Genomic DNA, 12,500 nt, shown 5'->3' with positions numbered 1-12,500 from the left:
CGCTATCACAATCCTTGTCATTCCTAGTACCAGTGTCATCATCACCATCTTAATTATTATCTTTATCTTCCATCGCTATTAACATCATCACCATTATTCTTATCACCACAACATGAATCCACATCATCGTTATTACCATATTCTTTGTTATCATTATCATCCACGATATCTACTCATATAACAGCTGATTTTATATACTTGATCCCTACAGTCCTGATGGTGTGCCAGCAGTTCCTGATCTTGGTTATCGGGGTTATGGTGGCCTCAGTCGTGCTGCGGATGTCGAGGGACCCGCACGGGTGTCATCTTCCCTCCGTAATGAAAGGACCTCTCCTGGCTGTTTCCTACTTCCTGTGCCTGGGGTCCTATAGGAGCTTGGTGAGTCGGGGTTGCTTTTTGTTTTGATGTTGACGGAGGGACTAAAGGAAAGGATGATTGGGAAGGGAGGTTAATAGGTGGTGAGAGAAAGAGAGAGAGAGAGGGGGAAGGAGATAGACATTATATATATATATATATATATATATATATATATATATATATATATATATATATATATGTGTGTGTGTGTGTGTGTGTGTGTGTGTGTGTGTGTGTGTGTGTGTGTGTGTGTTTGTAGATAGTCGGATAAAGATAGAGAGAAAAACTAAGAAACAAACAAATAGAAAAAGATGTATAGATCCCAACTCCACCCCATCACCCAGCTAATCACGCCCAACACCCATTCACACAAACCACCCACGCTTCTTTTCATACACTTCCTCTTTTTTTTCATTTTTAAGGTTTCCAAGTCCCTCTCTCTTCATTTTTAAGGTTTCCAAATCCCTCTTTCTTTATTTTAAAGGTTTCCAACTCCCTCTTTCTTTATTTTTAAGGTTTCCAAATCCCTCTTTCTCCATTTTTAAGGTTTCCAACTCCCTCTTTCTTTATTTTTAAGGTTTCCAACTCCCTCTTTCTTTATCTTTAAGGTTTCTAACTCCCTCTTTCTTTATTTTTAAGGTTTCCAACTCCCTCTCTCTTCATTTTTTAAGGTTTCCAACTCCCTCTCTCTTCATTTTTTTAAGGTTTCAAACTCCCTCTCTCTTCATCTTTTAAGGTTTCCAACTCCCTCTCTCTTCATTTTTTAAGGTTTCCAACTCCCTCTTTCTTCATTTTTAAGGTTTCCAACTCCCTCTTTCTCCATTTTTAAGGTTTCCAACTCCCTCTCTCTTCATTTTTAAGGTTTCCAACTCCCTCTCTCTTCATTTTTAAGGTTTCCAACTCCCTCTCTCTCCATTTTTAAGGTTCCCAACTCCCTCTCTCTTCATTTTTAAGGTTTCCAACTCCCTCTCTCTTCATTTTATAAGGTTTCCAACTCCCTCTTTCTTCATTTTTAAGGTTTCCAACTCCCTCTCTCTTCATTTTTAAGGTTTCCAACTCCCTCTCTCTTCATTTTTAAGGTTTCCAACTCCCTCTCTCTTCATTTTTAAGGTTTCCAACTCCCTCTCTCTTCATTTTTAAGGTTTCCAACTCCCTCTCTCTTCATTTTTAAGGTTTCCAACTCCCTCTCTCTTCATTTTTAAGGTTTCCAACTCCCTCTCTCTTCATTTTTAAGGTTTCCAACTCCCTCTTTCTTCATTTTTAAGGTTTCCAACTCCCTCTTTCTTCATTTTTAAGGTTTCCAACTCTCTCTCTCTTCATTTTTAAGGTTTCCAACTCCCTCTCTCTTCATTTTTAAGGTTTCCAACTCCCTCTCTCTTCATTTTTAAGGTTTCCAACTCCCTCTCTCTTCATTTTTAAGGTTTCCAACTCCCTCTCTCTTCATTTTTAAGGTTCCCAACTCCCTCTCTCTTCATTTTTTAAGGTTTCCAACTCCCTCTCTCTTCATTTTTAAGGTTTCCAACTCCCTCTTTCTCCATTTTTTAAGGTTTCCAACTCCCTCTTTCTTCATTTTTAAGGTTTCCAACTCCCTCTCTCTTCATTTTTAAGGTTTCCAACTCCCTCTTTCTTTATTTTTAAGGTTTCCAACTCCCTCTCTCTTCATTTTTTAAGGTTTCCAACTCCCCCTCTCTCTTCATTTTTAAGGTTCCCAACTCCCTCTCTCTCCATTTTTAAGGTTTCCAACTCCCTCTCTCTCCATTTTTAAGGTTTCCAACTCCCTCTCTCTCCATTTTTTAAGGTTTCCAACTCCCTCTTTCTTTATTTCTAAGGTTTCCAACTCCCTCTTTCTTCATTTTTAAGGTTTCCAACTCCCTCTTTCTTCATTTTTAAGGTTTCCAACTCCCTCTTTCTTCATTTTTTAAGGTTTCCAACTCCCTCTTTCTTCATTTTTAAGGTTTCCAACTCCCTCTCTCTTCATTTTTAAGGTTTCCAACTCCCTCTTTCTTCATTTTTAAGGTTTCCAACTCCCTCTTTCTTCATTTTTAAGGTTTCCAACTCCCTCTTTCTTTATTTCTAAGGTTTCCAACTCCCTCTTTCTTCATTTTTAAGGTTTCCAACTCCCTCTTTCATTATTTCTAAGGTTTCCAACTCCCTCTTTCTTCATTTTTAAGGTTTCCAACTCCCTCTTTCTCCATTTTTAAGGTTTCCAACTCCCTCTCTCTTCATTTTTAAGGTTCCCAACTCCCTCTCTCTTCATTTTTTAAGGTTTCCAACTCCCTCTTTCTTCATTTTTAAGGTTTCCAACTCCCTCTTTCTTCATTTTTAAGGTTTCCAACTCCCTCTTTCTTTATTTTTAAGGTTTCCAACTCCCTCTCTCTCCATTTTTAAGGTTTCCAACTCCCTCTCTCTTCATTTTTAAGGTTCCCAACTCCCTCTCTCTTCATTTTTAAGGTTCCAAACTCCCTCTCTCTTCATTTTTAAGGTTCCCAACTCCCTCTCTCTTTATTTCTAAGGTTCCCAACTCCCTCTTTCTCCATTTTAAAGGTTCCCAACTCCCTCTCTCTTCATTTTTAAGGTTCCCAACTCCCTCTCTCTTTATTTCGAAGGTTTCCAACTCCCTCTCTCTTCATTGTTAAGGTTCCCAACTCCCTCTTTCTTCATTTTTAAGGTTTCCAACTCCCTCTTTCTCCATTTTTAAGGTTTCCAACTCCCTCTTTCTTTATCTTTAAGGTTTCCAACTCCCTCTCTCTTCATTTTTTAAGGTTTCCAACACCCTCTTTCTTCATTTTTAAGGTTTCCAACTCCCTCTTTCTTCATTTTTAAGGTTTCCAACTCCCTCTTTCTTTATTTTTAAGGTTTCCAACTCCCTCTCTCTCCATTTTTAAGGTTTCCAACTCCCTCTCTCTTCATTTTTAAGGTTCCCAACTCCCTCTCTCTTCATTTTTAAGGTTCCCAACTCCCTCTCTCTTTATTTTTAAGGTTCCCAACTCCCTCTCTCTTCATTTTTAAGGTTCCCAACTCCCTCTCTCTTTATTTCTAAGGTTTCCAACTCCCTCTCTCTTCATTTTTAAGGTTCCCAACTCCCTCTCTCTTTATTTCTAAGGTTTCCAACTCCCTCTCTCTTCATTTTTAAGGTTCCCAACTCCCTCTCTCTTCATTTTTAAGGTTCCCAACTCCCTCTCTCTTCATTTTTAAGGTTCCCAAATCCCTCTCTCTTTATTTCTAAGGTTCCCAACTCCCTCTCTCTTCATTTTTAAGGTTCCCAACTCCCTCTCTCTTCATTTTTAAGGTTCCCAACTCCCTCTCTCTTCATTTTTAAGGTTTCCAACTCCCTCTCTCTTCATTTTTAAGGTTCCCAACTCCCTCTCTCTTCGTTTTTAAGGTTCCCAACCCCCTCTCTCTTTATTTCTAAGGTTCCCAACTCCCTCTCTCTTTATTTTTAAGGTTCCCAACTCCCTCTCTCTTTATTTCTAAGGTTTCCAACTCCCTCTCTCTTCATTTTTAAGGTTCCCAACTCCCTCTCTCTTTATTTCTAAGGTTTCCAACTCCCTCTCTCTTCATTTGTAAGGTTCCCAACTCCCTCTCTCTTCATTTTTAAGGTTTCCAACTCCCTCTCTCTTCATTTTTAAGGTTTCCAAATCCCTCTCTCTTCATTCTTAAGGTTCCCAACTCCCTCTCTCTTCATTTCTAAGGTTCCCAACTCCCTCTCTCTTCATTTTTAAGGTTTTCAACTCCCTCTCTCTTCATTTTTAAGGTTTCCAACTCCCTCTCTCTTCATTTTTAAGGTTTCCAACTCCCTCTCTCTTTATTTCTAAGGTTTCCAACTCCCTCTCTCTTCATTTTTAAGGTTCCCAACTCCCTCTCTCTTCATTTTTAAGGTTCCCAACTCCCTCTCTCTTCATTTTTAAGGTTCCCAACTCCCTCTCTCTTCGTTTTTTAAGGTTTCCAACTCCCTCTCTCTTCATTTTTAAGGTTCCCAACTCCCTCTCTCTTCATTTTTAAGGTTCCCAACTCCCTCTCTCTTCATTTTTAAGGTTTTCAACTCCCTCTCTCTTCATTTTTAAGGTTTCCAACTCCCTCTCTCTTCATTTTTAAGGTTTCCAACTCCCTCTCTCTTCATTTTTAAGGTTTCCAACTCCCTCTCTCTTCATTTTTAAGGTTCCCAACTCCCTCTCTCTTCATTTTTAAGGTTTCCAACTCCCTCTCTCTTCATTTTTAAGGTTCCCAACTCCCTCTCTCTTCATTTTTAAGGTTTCCAACTCCCTCTCTCTTCATTTTTAAGGTTCCCAACTCCCTCTCTCTTCATTTTTAAGGTTCCCAACTCCCTCTCTTTTCATTTCTAAGGTTCCCAACTCCCTCTCTCTTCATTTTTAAGGTTTCCAACTCCCTCTCTCTTCATTTTTAAGGTTCCCAACTCCCTCTCTCTTCATTTTTAAGGTTCCCAACTCCCTCTCTCTTCATTTTTAAGGTTCCCAACTCCCTCTCTCTTCATTTTTTAAGGTTTCCAACTCCCTCTTTCTCCATTTTTAAGGTTTCCAACTCCCTCATTCTTCCTTTTTAAGGTTTCCAACTCCCTCTTTCTCCATTTTTAAGGTTTCCAACTCCCTCTTTCTACATTTTTAAGGTTTCCAACTCCCTCTTTCTCCATTTTTAAGGTTTCCAACTCCCTCTTTCTCCATTTTTAAGGTTTCCAACTCCCTCTTTCTCCATTTTTAAGGTTTCCAACTCCCTCTCTCTTCATTTTTAAGGTTTCCAACTCCCTCTCTCTTCATTTTTTAAGGTTTCCAACTCCCTCTCTCTTCATTTTTAAGGTTTCCAACTCCCTCTTTCTCCATTTTTAAGGTTTCCAACTCCCTCTTTCTCCATTTTTAAGGTTTCCAACTCCCTCTCTCTTCATTTTTAAGGTTTCCAACCCCCCTCTTTCTCCATTTTTAAGGTTTCCAACTCCCTCTTTCTCCATTTTTAAGGTTTCCAACTCCCTCTTTCTCCATTTTTAAGGTTTCCAACTCCCTCTTTCTCCATTTTTAAGGTTTCCAACTCCCTCTCTCTTCATTTTTAAGGTTTCCAACTCCCTCATTCTCCATTTTTAAGGTTTCCAACTCCCTCTTTCTCCATTTTTAAGGTTTCCAACTCCCTCTTTCTCCATTTTTAAGGTTTCCAACTCCCTCTTTCTTCATTTTTAAGGTTTCCAACTCCCTCTTTCTTCATTTTTAAGGTTTCCAACTCCCTCTCTCTTCATTTTTAAGGTTTCCAACTCCCTCTTTCTCCATTTTTAAGGTTTCCAACTCCCTCTTTCTCCATTTTTAAGGTTTCCAACTCCCTCTTTCTCCATTTTTAAGGTTTCCAACTCCCTCTCTCTTCATTTTTAAGGTTTCCAACTCCCTCTCTCTTCATTTTTTAAGGTTTCCAACTCCCTCTCTCTTCATTTTTAAGGTTTCCAACTCCCTCTTTCTCCATTTTTAAGGTTTCCAACTCCCTCTTTCTCCATTTTTAAGGTTTCCAACTCCGTCTTTCTCCATTTTTAAGGTTCCCAACTCCCTCTTTCTCCATTTTTAAGGTTTCCAACTCCCTCTTTCTCCATTTTTAAGGTTTCCAACTCCCTCTTTCTCCATTTTTAAGGTTTCCAACTCCCTCTTTCTCCATTTTTAAGGTTTCCAACTCCCTCTTTCTCCATTTTTAAGGTTTCCAACTCCCTCTTTCTTCATTTTTAAGGTTTCCAACTCCCTCTTTCTCCATTTTTAAGGTTTCCAACTCCCTCTTTCTCCATTTTTAAGGTTCCCACTCCCTCTCTCTTCATTTTTTAAGGTTTCCAACTCCCTCTTTCTCCATTTTTAAGGTTTCCAACTCCCTCTTTCTCCATTTTTAAGGTTTCCAACTCCCTCTTTCTCCATTTTTAAGGTTTCCAACTCCCTCTTTCTCCATTTTTAAGGTTTCCAACTCCCTCTTTCTCCATTTTTAAGGTTTCCAACTCCCTCTTTCTCCATTTTTAAGGTTTCCAACTCCCTCTTTCTCCATTTTTAAGGTTTCCAACTCCCTCTCTCTTCATTTTTAAGGTTTCCAACTCCCTCTCTCTTCATTTTTTAAGGTTTCCAACTCCCTCTCTCTTCATTTTTAAGGTTTCCAACTCCCTCTTTCTCCATTTTTAAGGTTTCCAACTCCCTCTTTCTCCATTTTTAAGGTTTCCAACTCCCTCTTTCTCCATTTTTAAGGTTTCCAACTCCCTCTCTCTTCATTTTTTAAGGTTTCCTACTCCCTCTCTCTTCATTTTTAAGGTTTCCAACTCCCTCTTTCTCCATTTTTAAGGTTTCCAACTCCCTCTTTCTCCATTTTTAAGGTTTCCAACTCCCTCTCTCTTCATTTTTAAGGTTTCCAACTCCCTCTTTCTCCATTTTTAAGGTTTCCAACTCCCTCTTTCTCCATTTTTAAGGTTTCCAACTCCCTCTTTCTCCATTTTTAAGGTTTCCAACTCCCTCTTTCTCCATTTTTAAGGTTTCCAACTCCCTCTCTCTTCATTTTTAAGGTTTCCAACTCCCTCTTTCTCCATTTTTAAGGTTTCCAACTCCCTCTTTCTCCATTTTTAAGGTTTCCAACTCCCTCTTTCTCCATTTTTAAGGTTTCCAACTCCCTCTTTCTTCATTTTTAAGGTTTCCAACTCCCTCTTTCTTCATTTTTAAGGTTTCCAACTCCCTCTCTCTTCATTTTTAAGGTTTCCAACTCCCTCTTTCTCCATTTTTAAGGTTTCCAACTCCCTCTTTCTTCATTTTTAAAGTTTCCAACTCCCTCTCTCTTCATTTTTAAGGTTTCCAACTCCCTCTTTCTCCATTTTTAAGGTTTCCAACTCCCTCTTTCTCCATTTTTAAGGTTTCCAACTCCCTCTTTCTCCATTTTTAAGGTTTCCAACTCCCTCTTTCTCCATTTTTAAGGTTTCCAACTCCCTCTCTCTTCATTTTTAAGGTTTCCAACTCCCTCATTCTCCATTTTTAAGGTTTCCAACTCCCTCTTTCTCCATTTTTAAGGTTTCCAACTCCCTCTTTCTTCATTTTTAAGGTTTCCAACTCCCTCTTTCTTCATTTTTAAGGTTTCCAACTCCCTCTCTCTTCATTTTTAAGGTTTCCAACTCCCTCTTTCTCCATTTTTAAGGTTTCCAACTCCCTCTTTCTCCATTTTTAAGGTTTCCAACTCCCTCTTTCTCCATTTTTAAGGTTTCCAACTCCCTCTCTCTTCATTTTTAAGGTTTCCAACTCCCTCTCTCTTCATTTTTTAAGGTTTCCAACTCCCTCTCTCTTCATTTTTAAGGTTTCCAACTCCCTCTTTCTCCATTTTTAAGGTTTCCAACTCCCTCTTTCTCCATTTTTAAGGTTTCCAACTCCGTCTTTCTCCATTTTTAAGGTTTCCAACTCCCTCTTTCTCCATTTTTAAGGTTTCCAACTCCCTCTTTCTCCATTTTTAAGGTTTCCAACTCCCTCTTTCTCCATTTTTAAGGTTTCCAACTCCCTCTTTCTCCATTTTTAAGGTTTCCAACTCCCTCTTTCTCCATTTTTAAGGTTTCCAACTCCCTCTTTCTTCATTTTTAAGGTTTCCAACTCCCTCTTTCTCCATTTTTAAGGTTTCCAACTCCCTCTTTCTCCATTTTTAAGGTTCCCACTCCCTCTCTCTTCATTTTTTAAGGTTTCCAACTCCCTCTTTCTCCATTTTTAAGGTTTGCAACTCCCTCTTTCTCCATTTTTAAGGTTTCCAACTCCCTCTTTCTCCATTTTTAAGGTTTCCAACTCCCTCTTTCTCCATTTTTAAGGTTTCCAACTCCCTCTTTCTCCATTTTTAAGGTTTCCAAGTCCCTCTTTCTCCATTTTTAAGGTTTCCAACTCCCTCTTTCTCCATTTTTAAGGTTTCCAACTCCCTCTTTCTCCATTTTTAAGGTTTCCAACTCCCTCTCTCTTCATTTTTAGGGTTTCCAACTCCCTCTCTCTTCATTTTTTAAGGTTTCCAACTCCCTCTCTCTTCATTTTTAAGGTTTCCAACTCCCTCTCTCTTCATTTTTAAGGTTTCCAACTCCCTCTTTCTCCATTTTTAAGGTTCCCAACTCCCTCTTTCTCCATTTTTAAGGTTTCCAACTCCCTCTCTCTTCATATTTTAAGGTTTCCAACTCCCTCTCTCTTCATTTTTAAGGTTTCCAACTCCCTCTTTCTCCATTTTTAAGGTTTCCAACTCCCTCTTTCTCCATTTTTAAGGTTTCCAACTCCCTCTCTCTTCATTTTTAAGGTTTCCAACTCCCTCTTTCTCCATTTTTAAGGTTTCCAACTCCCTCTTTCTCCATTTTTAAGGTTTCCAACTCCCTCTTTCTCCATTTTTAAGGTTTCCAACTCCCTCTCTCTCCATTTTTAAGGTTTCCAACTCCCTCTCTCTTCATTTTTAAGGTTTCCAACTCCCTCTTTCTCCATTTTTAAGGTTTCCAACTCCCTCTTTCTCCATTTTTAAGGTTTCCAACTCCCTCTTTCTCCATTTTTAAGGTTTCCAACTCCCTCTTTCTTCATTTTTAAGGTTTCCAACTCCCTCTTTCTTCATTTTTAAGGTTTCCAACTCCCTCTTTCTCCATTTTTAAGGTTTCCAACTCCCTCTTTCTCCATTTTTAAGGTTTCCAACTCCCTCTTTCTCCATTTTTAAGGTTTCCAAATCCCTCTTTCTTCATTTTTAAGGTTTCCAACTCCCTCTTTCTTCATTTTTAAGGTTTCCAACTCCCTCTTTCTTCATTTTTAAAGTTTCCAACTCCCTCTTTCTCCATTTTTAAGGTTTCCAACTCCCTCTTTCTTCATTTTTAAGGTTTCCAACTCCCTCTCTCTTCATTTTTAAGGTTTCCAACTCCCTCTTTCTCCATTTTTAAGGTTTCCAACTCCCTCTTTCTCCATTTTTAAGGTTTCCAACTCCCTCTTTCTCCATTTTTAAGGTTTCCAACTCCCTCTCTCTTCATTTTTAAGGTTTCCAACTCCTTCTTTCTCCATTTTTAAGGTTTCCAACTCCCTCTCTCTCCATTTTTAAGGTTTCCAACTCCCTCTCTCTTCATTTTTAAGGTTTCCAACTCCCTCTTTCTCCATTTTTAAGGTTTCCAACTCCCTCTTTCTCCATTTTTAAGGTTTCCAACTCCCTCTTTCTCCATTTTTAAGGTTTCCAACTCCCTCTCTCTTCATTTTTAAGGTTTCCAACTCCCTCTTTCTCCATTTTTAAGGTTTCCAACTCCCTCTCTCTCCATTTTTAAGGTTTCCAACTCCCTCTTTCTCCATTTTTAAGGTTTCCAACTCCCTCTTTCTTCATTTTTAAGGTTTCCAACTCCCTCTTTCTTCATTTTTAAGGTTTCCAACTCCCTCCTTCTTCATTTTTAAGGTTTCCAACTCCCTCTTTCTCCATTTTTAAGGTTTCCAACTCCCTCTTTCTTCATTTTTAAGGTTTCCAACCCCCTCTCTCTTCATTTTTTAAGGTTTCCAACTCCCTCTCTCTTCATTTTTAAGGTTCCCAACTCCCTCTTTCTCCATTTTTAAGGTTTCCAACTCCCTCTCTCTTCATTTTTAAGGTTTCCAACTCCCTCTCTCTTCATTTTTAAGGTTTCCAACTCCCTCTCTCTTCATTTTTAAGGTTTCCAACTCCCTCTTTCTTCATTTTTAAGGTTTCCAACTCCCTCCTTCTTCATTTTTAAGGTTTCCAACTCCCTCTCTCTTCATTTTTTAAGGTTTCCAACTCCCTCTTTCTTCATTTTTAAGGTTTCCAACTCCCTCATTCTTTATTTTTAAGGTTTCCAACTCCCTCTCTCTTCATTTTTAAGGTTTCCAACTCCCTCTCTCTTCATTTTTAAGGTTTCCAACTCCCTCTCTCTCCATTTTTAAGGTTTCCAACTCCCTCTCTCTTCATTTTTAAGGTTTCCAACTCCCTCTTTCTCCATTTTTTAAGGTTTCCAACTCCCTCTTTCTCCATTTTTAAGGTTTCCAACTCCCTCTTTCTTCATTTTTAAGGTTTCCAACTCCCTCTCTCTTCATTTTTAAGGTTTCCAACTCCCTCTTTCTTTATTTTTAAGGTTTCCAACTCCCTCTCTCTTCATTTTTAAGGTTTCCAACTCCCTCTCTCTCCATTTTTAAGGTTTCCAACTCCCTCTCTCTCCATTTTTAAGGTTTCCAACTCCCTCTCTCTTCATTTTTAAGGTTTCCAACTCCCTCTCTCTTCATTTTTAAGGTTTCCAACTCCCTCTCTCTCCATTTTTAAGGTTTCCAACTCCCTCTCTCTCCATTTTTAAGGTTTCCAACTCCCTCTCTCTCCATTTTTAAGGTTTCCAACTCCCTCTCTCTCCATTTTTAAGGTTTCCAACTCCCTCTTTTCTTCATTTTTAAGGTTTCCAACTCCCTCTCTCTCCATTTTTAAGGTTTCCAACTCCCTCTCTCTCCATTTTTAAGGTTTCCAACTCCCTCTCTCTCCATTTTTAAGGTTTCCAACTCCCTCTTTCTTCATTTTTAAGGTTTCCAACTCCCTCTCTCTTCATTTTTAAGGTTTCCAACTCCCTCTTTCTTCATTTTTAAGGTTTCCAACTCCCTCTCTCTTCATTTTTAAGGTTTCCAACTCCCTCTCTCTTCATTTTTAAGGTTTCCAACTCCCTCTTTCTCCATTTTTAAGGTTTCCAACTCCCTCTCTCTTCATTTTTAAGGTTTCCAACTCCCTCTCTCTTCATTTTTAAGGTTTCCAACTCCCTCTTTCTCCATTTTTAAGGTTTCCAACTCCCTCTTTCTCCATTTTTAAGGTTTCCAACCCCCTCTCTCTTCATTTTTTAAGGTTTCCAACTCCCTCTCTCTTCATTTTTAAGGTTTCCAACTCCCTCTCTCTTCATTTTTTAAGGTTTCCAACTCCCTCTCTCTTCATTTTTTAAGGTTTCCAACTCCCTCTCTCTTCATTTTTTAAGGTTCCCAACTCCCTCTCTCTTCATTTTTAAGGTTTCCAACTCCCTCTCTCTTCATTTTTAAGGTTTCCAACTCCCTCTTTCTCCATTTTTAAGGTTTCCAACTCCCTCTTTCTCCATTTTTAAGGTTTCCAACCCCCTCTCTCTTCATTTTTTAAGGTTTCCAACTCCCTCTCTCTTCATTTTTAAGGTTTCCAACTCCCTCTCTCTTCATTTTTAAGGTTTCCAACTCCCCCTTTCTCCATTTTTTAAGGTTTCCAACTCCCTCTCTCTTCATTTTTTAAGGTTTCCAACTCCCTCTCTCTTCATTTTTAAGGTTTCCAACTCCCTCTCTCTTCATTTTTAAGGTTTCCAACTCCCTCTCTCTTCATTTTTAAGGTTTCCAACTCCCTCTTTCTTTATTTCTAAGGTTTCCAACTCCCTCTCTCTTCATTTTTAAGGTTTCCAACTCCCTCTCTCTTCATTTTTAAGGTTTCCAACTCCCTCTCTCTTCATTTTTAAGGTTTCCAACTCCCTCTCTCTTCATTTTTAAGGTTTCCAACTCCCTCTCTCTTCATTTTTAAGGTTTCCAACTCCCTCTTTCTCCATTTTTTAAGGTTTCCAACTCCCTCTCTCTTCATTTTTTAAGGTTTCCAACTCCCTCTCTCTTCATTTTTTAAGGTTTCCAACTCCCTCTCTCTTCATTTTTAAGGTTTCCAACTCCCTCTCTCTTCATTTTTAAGGTTTCCAACTCCCTCTTTCTTTATTTCTAAGGTTTCCAACTCCCTCTCTCTTCATTTTTAAGGTTTCCAACTCCCTCTCTCTTCATTTTTAAGGTTTCCAACTCCCTCTCTCTTCATTATTAAGGTTTCCAACTCCCTCTCTCTTTATTTTTAAGGTTTCCAACTCCCTCTCTCTTCATTTTTAAGGTTTCCAACTCCCTCTCTCTTCATTTTTAAGGTTTCCAACTCCCTCTTTCTTCATTTTTAAGGTTTCCAACTCCCTCTCTCTTCATTTTTAAGGTTTCCAACTCCCTCTTTCTTCATTTTTAAGGTTTCCAACTCCCTCTCTCTTCATTTTTAAGGTTTCCAACTCCCTCTCTCTTCATTTTTAAGGTTTCCAACTCCCTCTCTCTTCATTTTTAAGGTTTCCAACTCCCTCTCTCTTCATTTTTAAGGTTTCCAACTCCCTCTCTCTTCATTTTTAAGGTTTCCAACTCCCTCTCTCTCCATTT

The 12,500-nt window shown here is 38.7% G+C and overlaps 1 protein-coding gene across 1 annotated transcript in view; it reads left to right on the top strand.

Annotated features, from left to right (window-relative positions):
• Positions 1-12,500, top strand: part of LOC113827460 (neuronal acetylcholine receptor subunit alpha-7) — a gene marked incomplete at its 5' end in the record, with an annotated part of 33,707 nt that overhangs the window by 20,037 nt on the left and 1,170 nt on the right. Inside the window, 1 exon segment of the mRNA XM_070114534.1 lies at positions 212-378. Coding sequence (XP_069970635.1) covers positions 212-378 — 167 coding nt within the window.

The sequence above is a fragment of the Penaeus vannamei genome, chromosome 3 (assembly GCF_042767895.1).
Source record: "Penaeus vannamei isolate JL-2024 chromosome 3, ASM4276789v1, whole genome shotgun sequence".
Lineage (NCBI taxonomy): Eukaryota > Metazoa > Arthropoda > Malacostraca > Decapoda > Penaeidae > Penaeus > Penaeus vannamei.
This window is presented reverse-complemented; position numbering and strand designations above follow the sequence as displayed.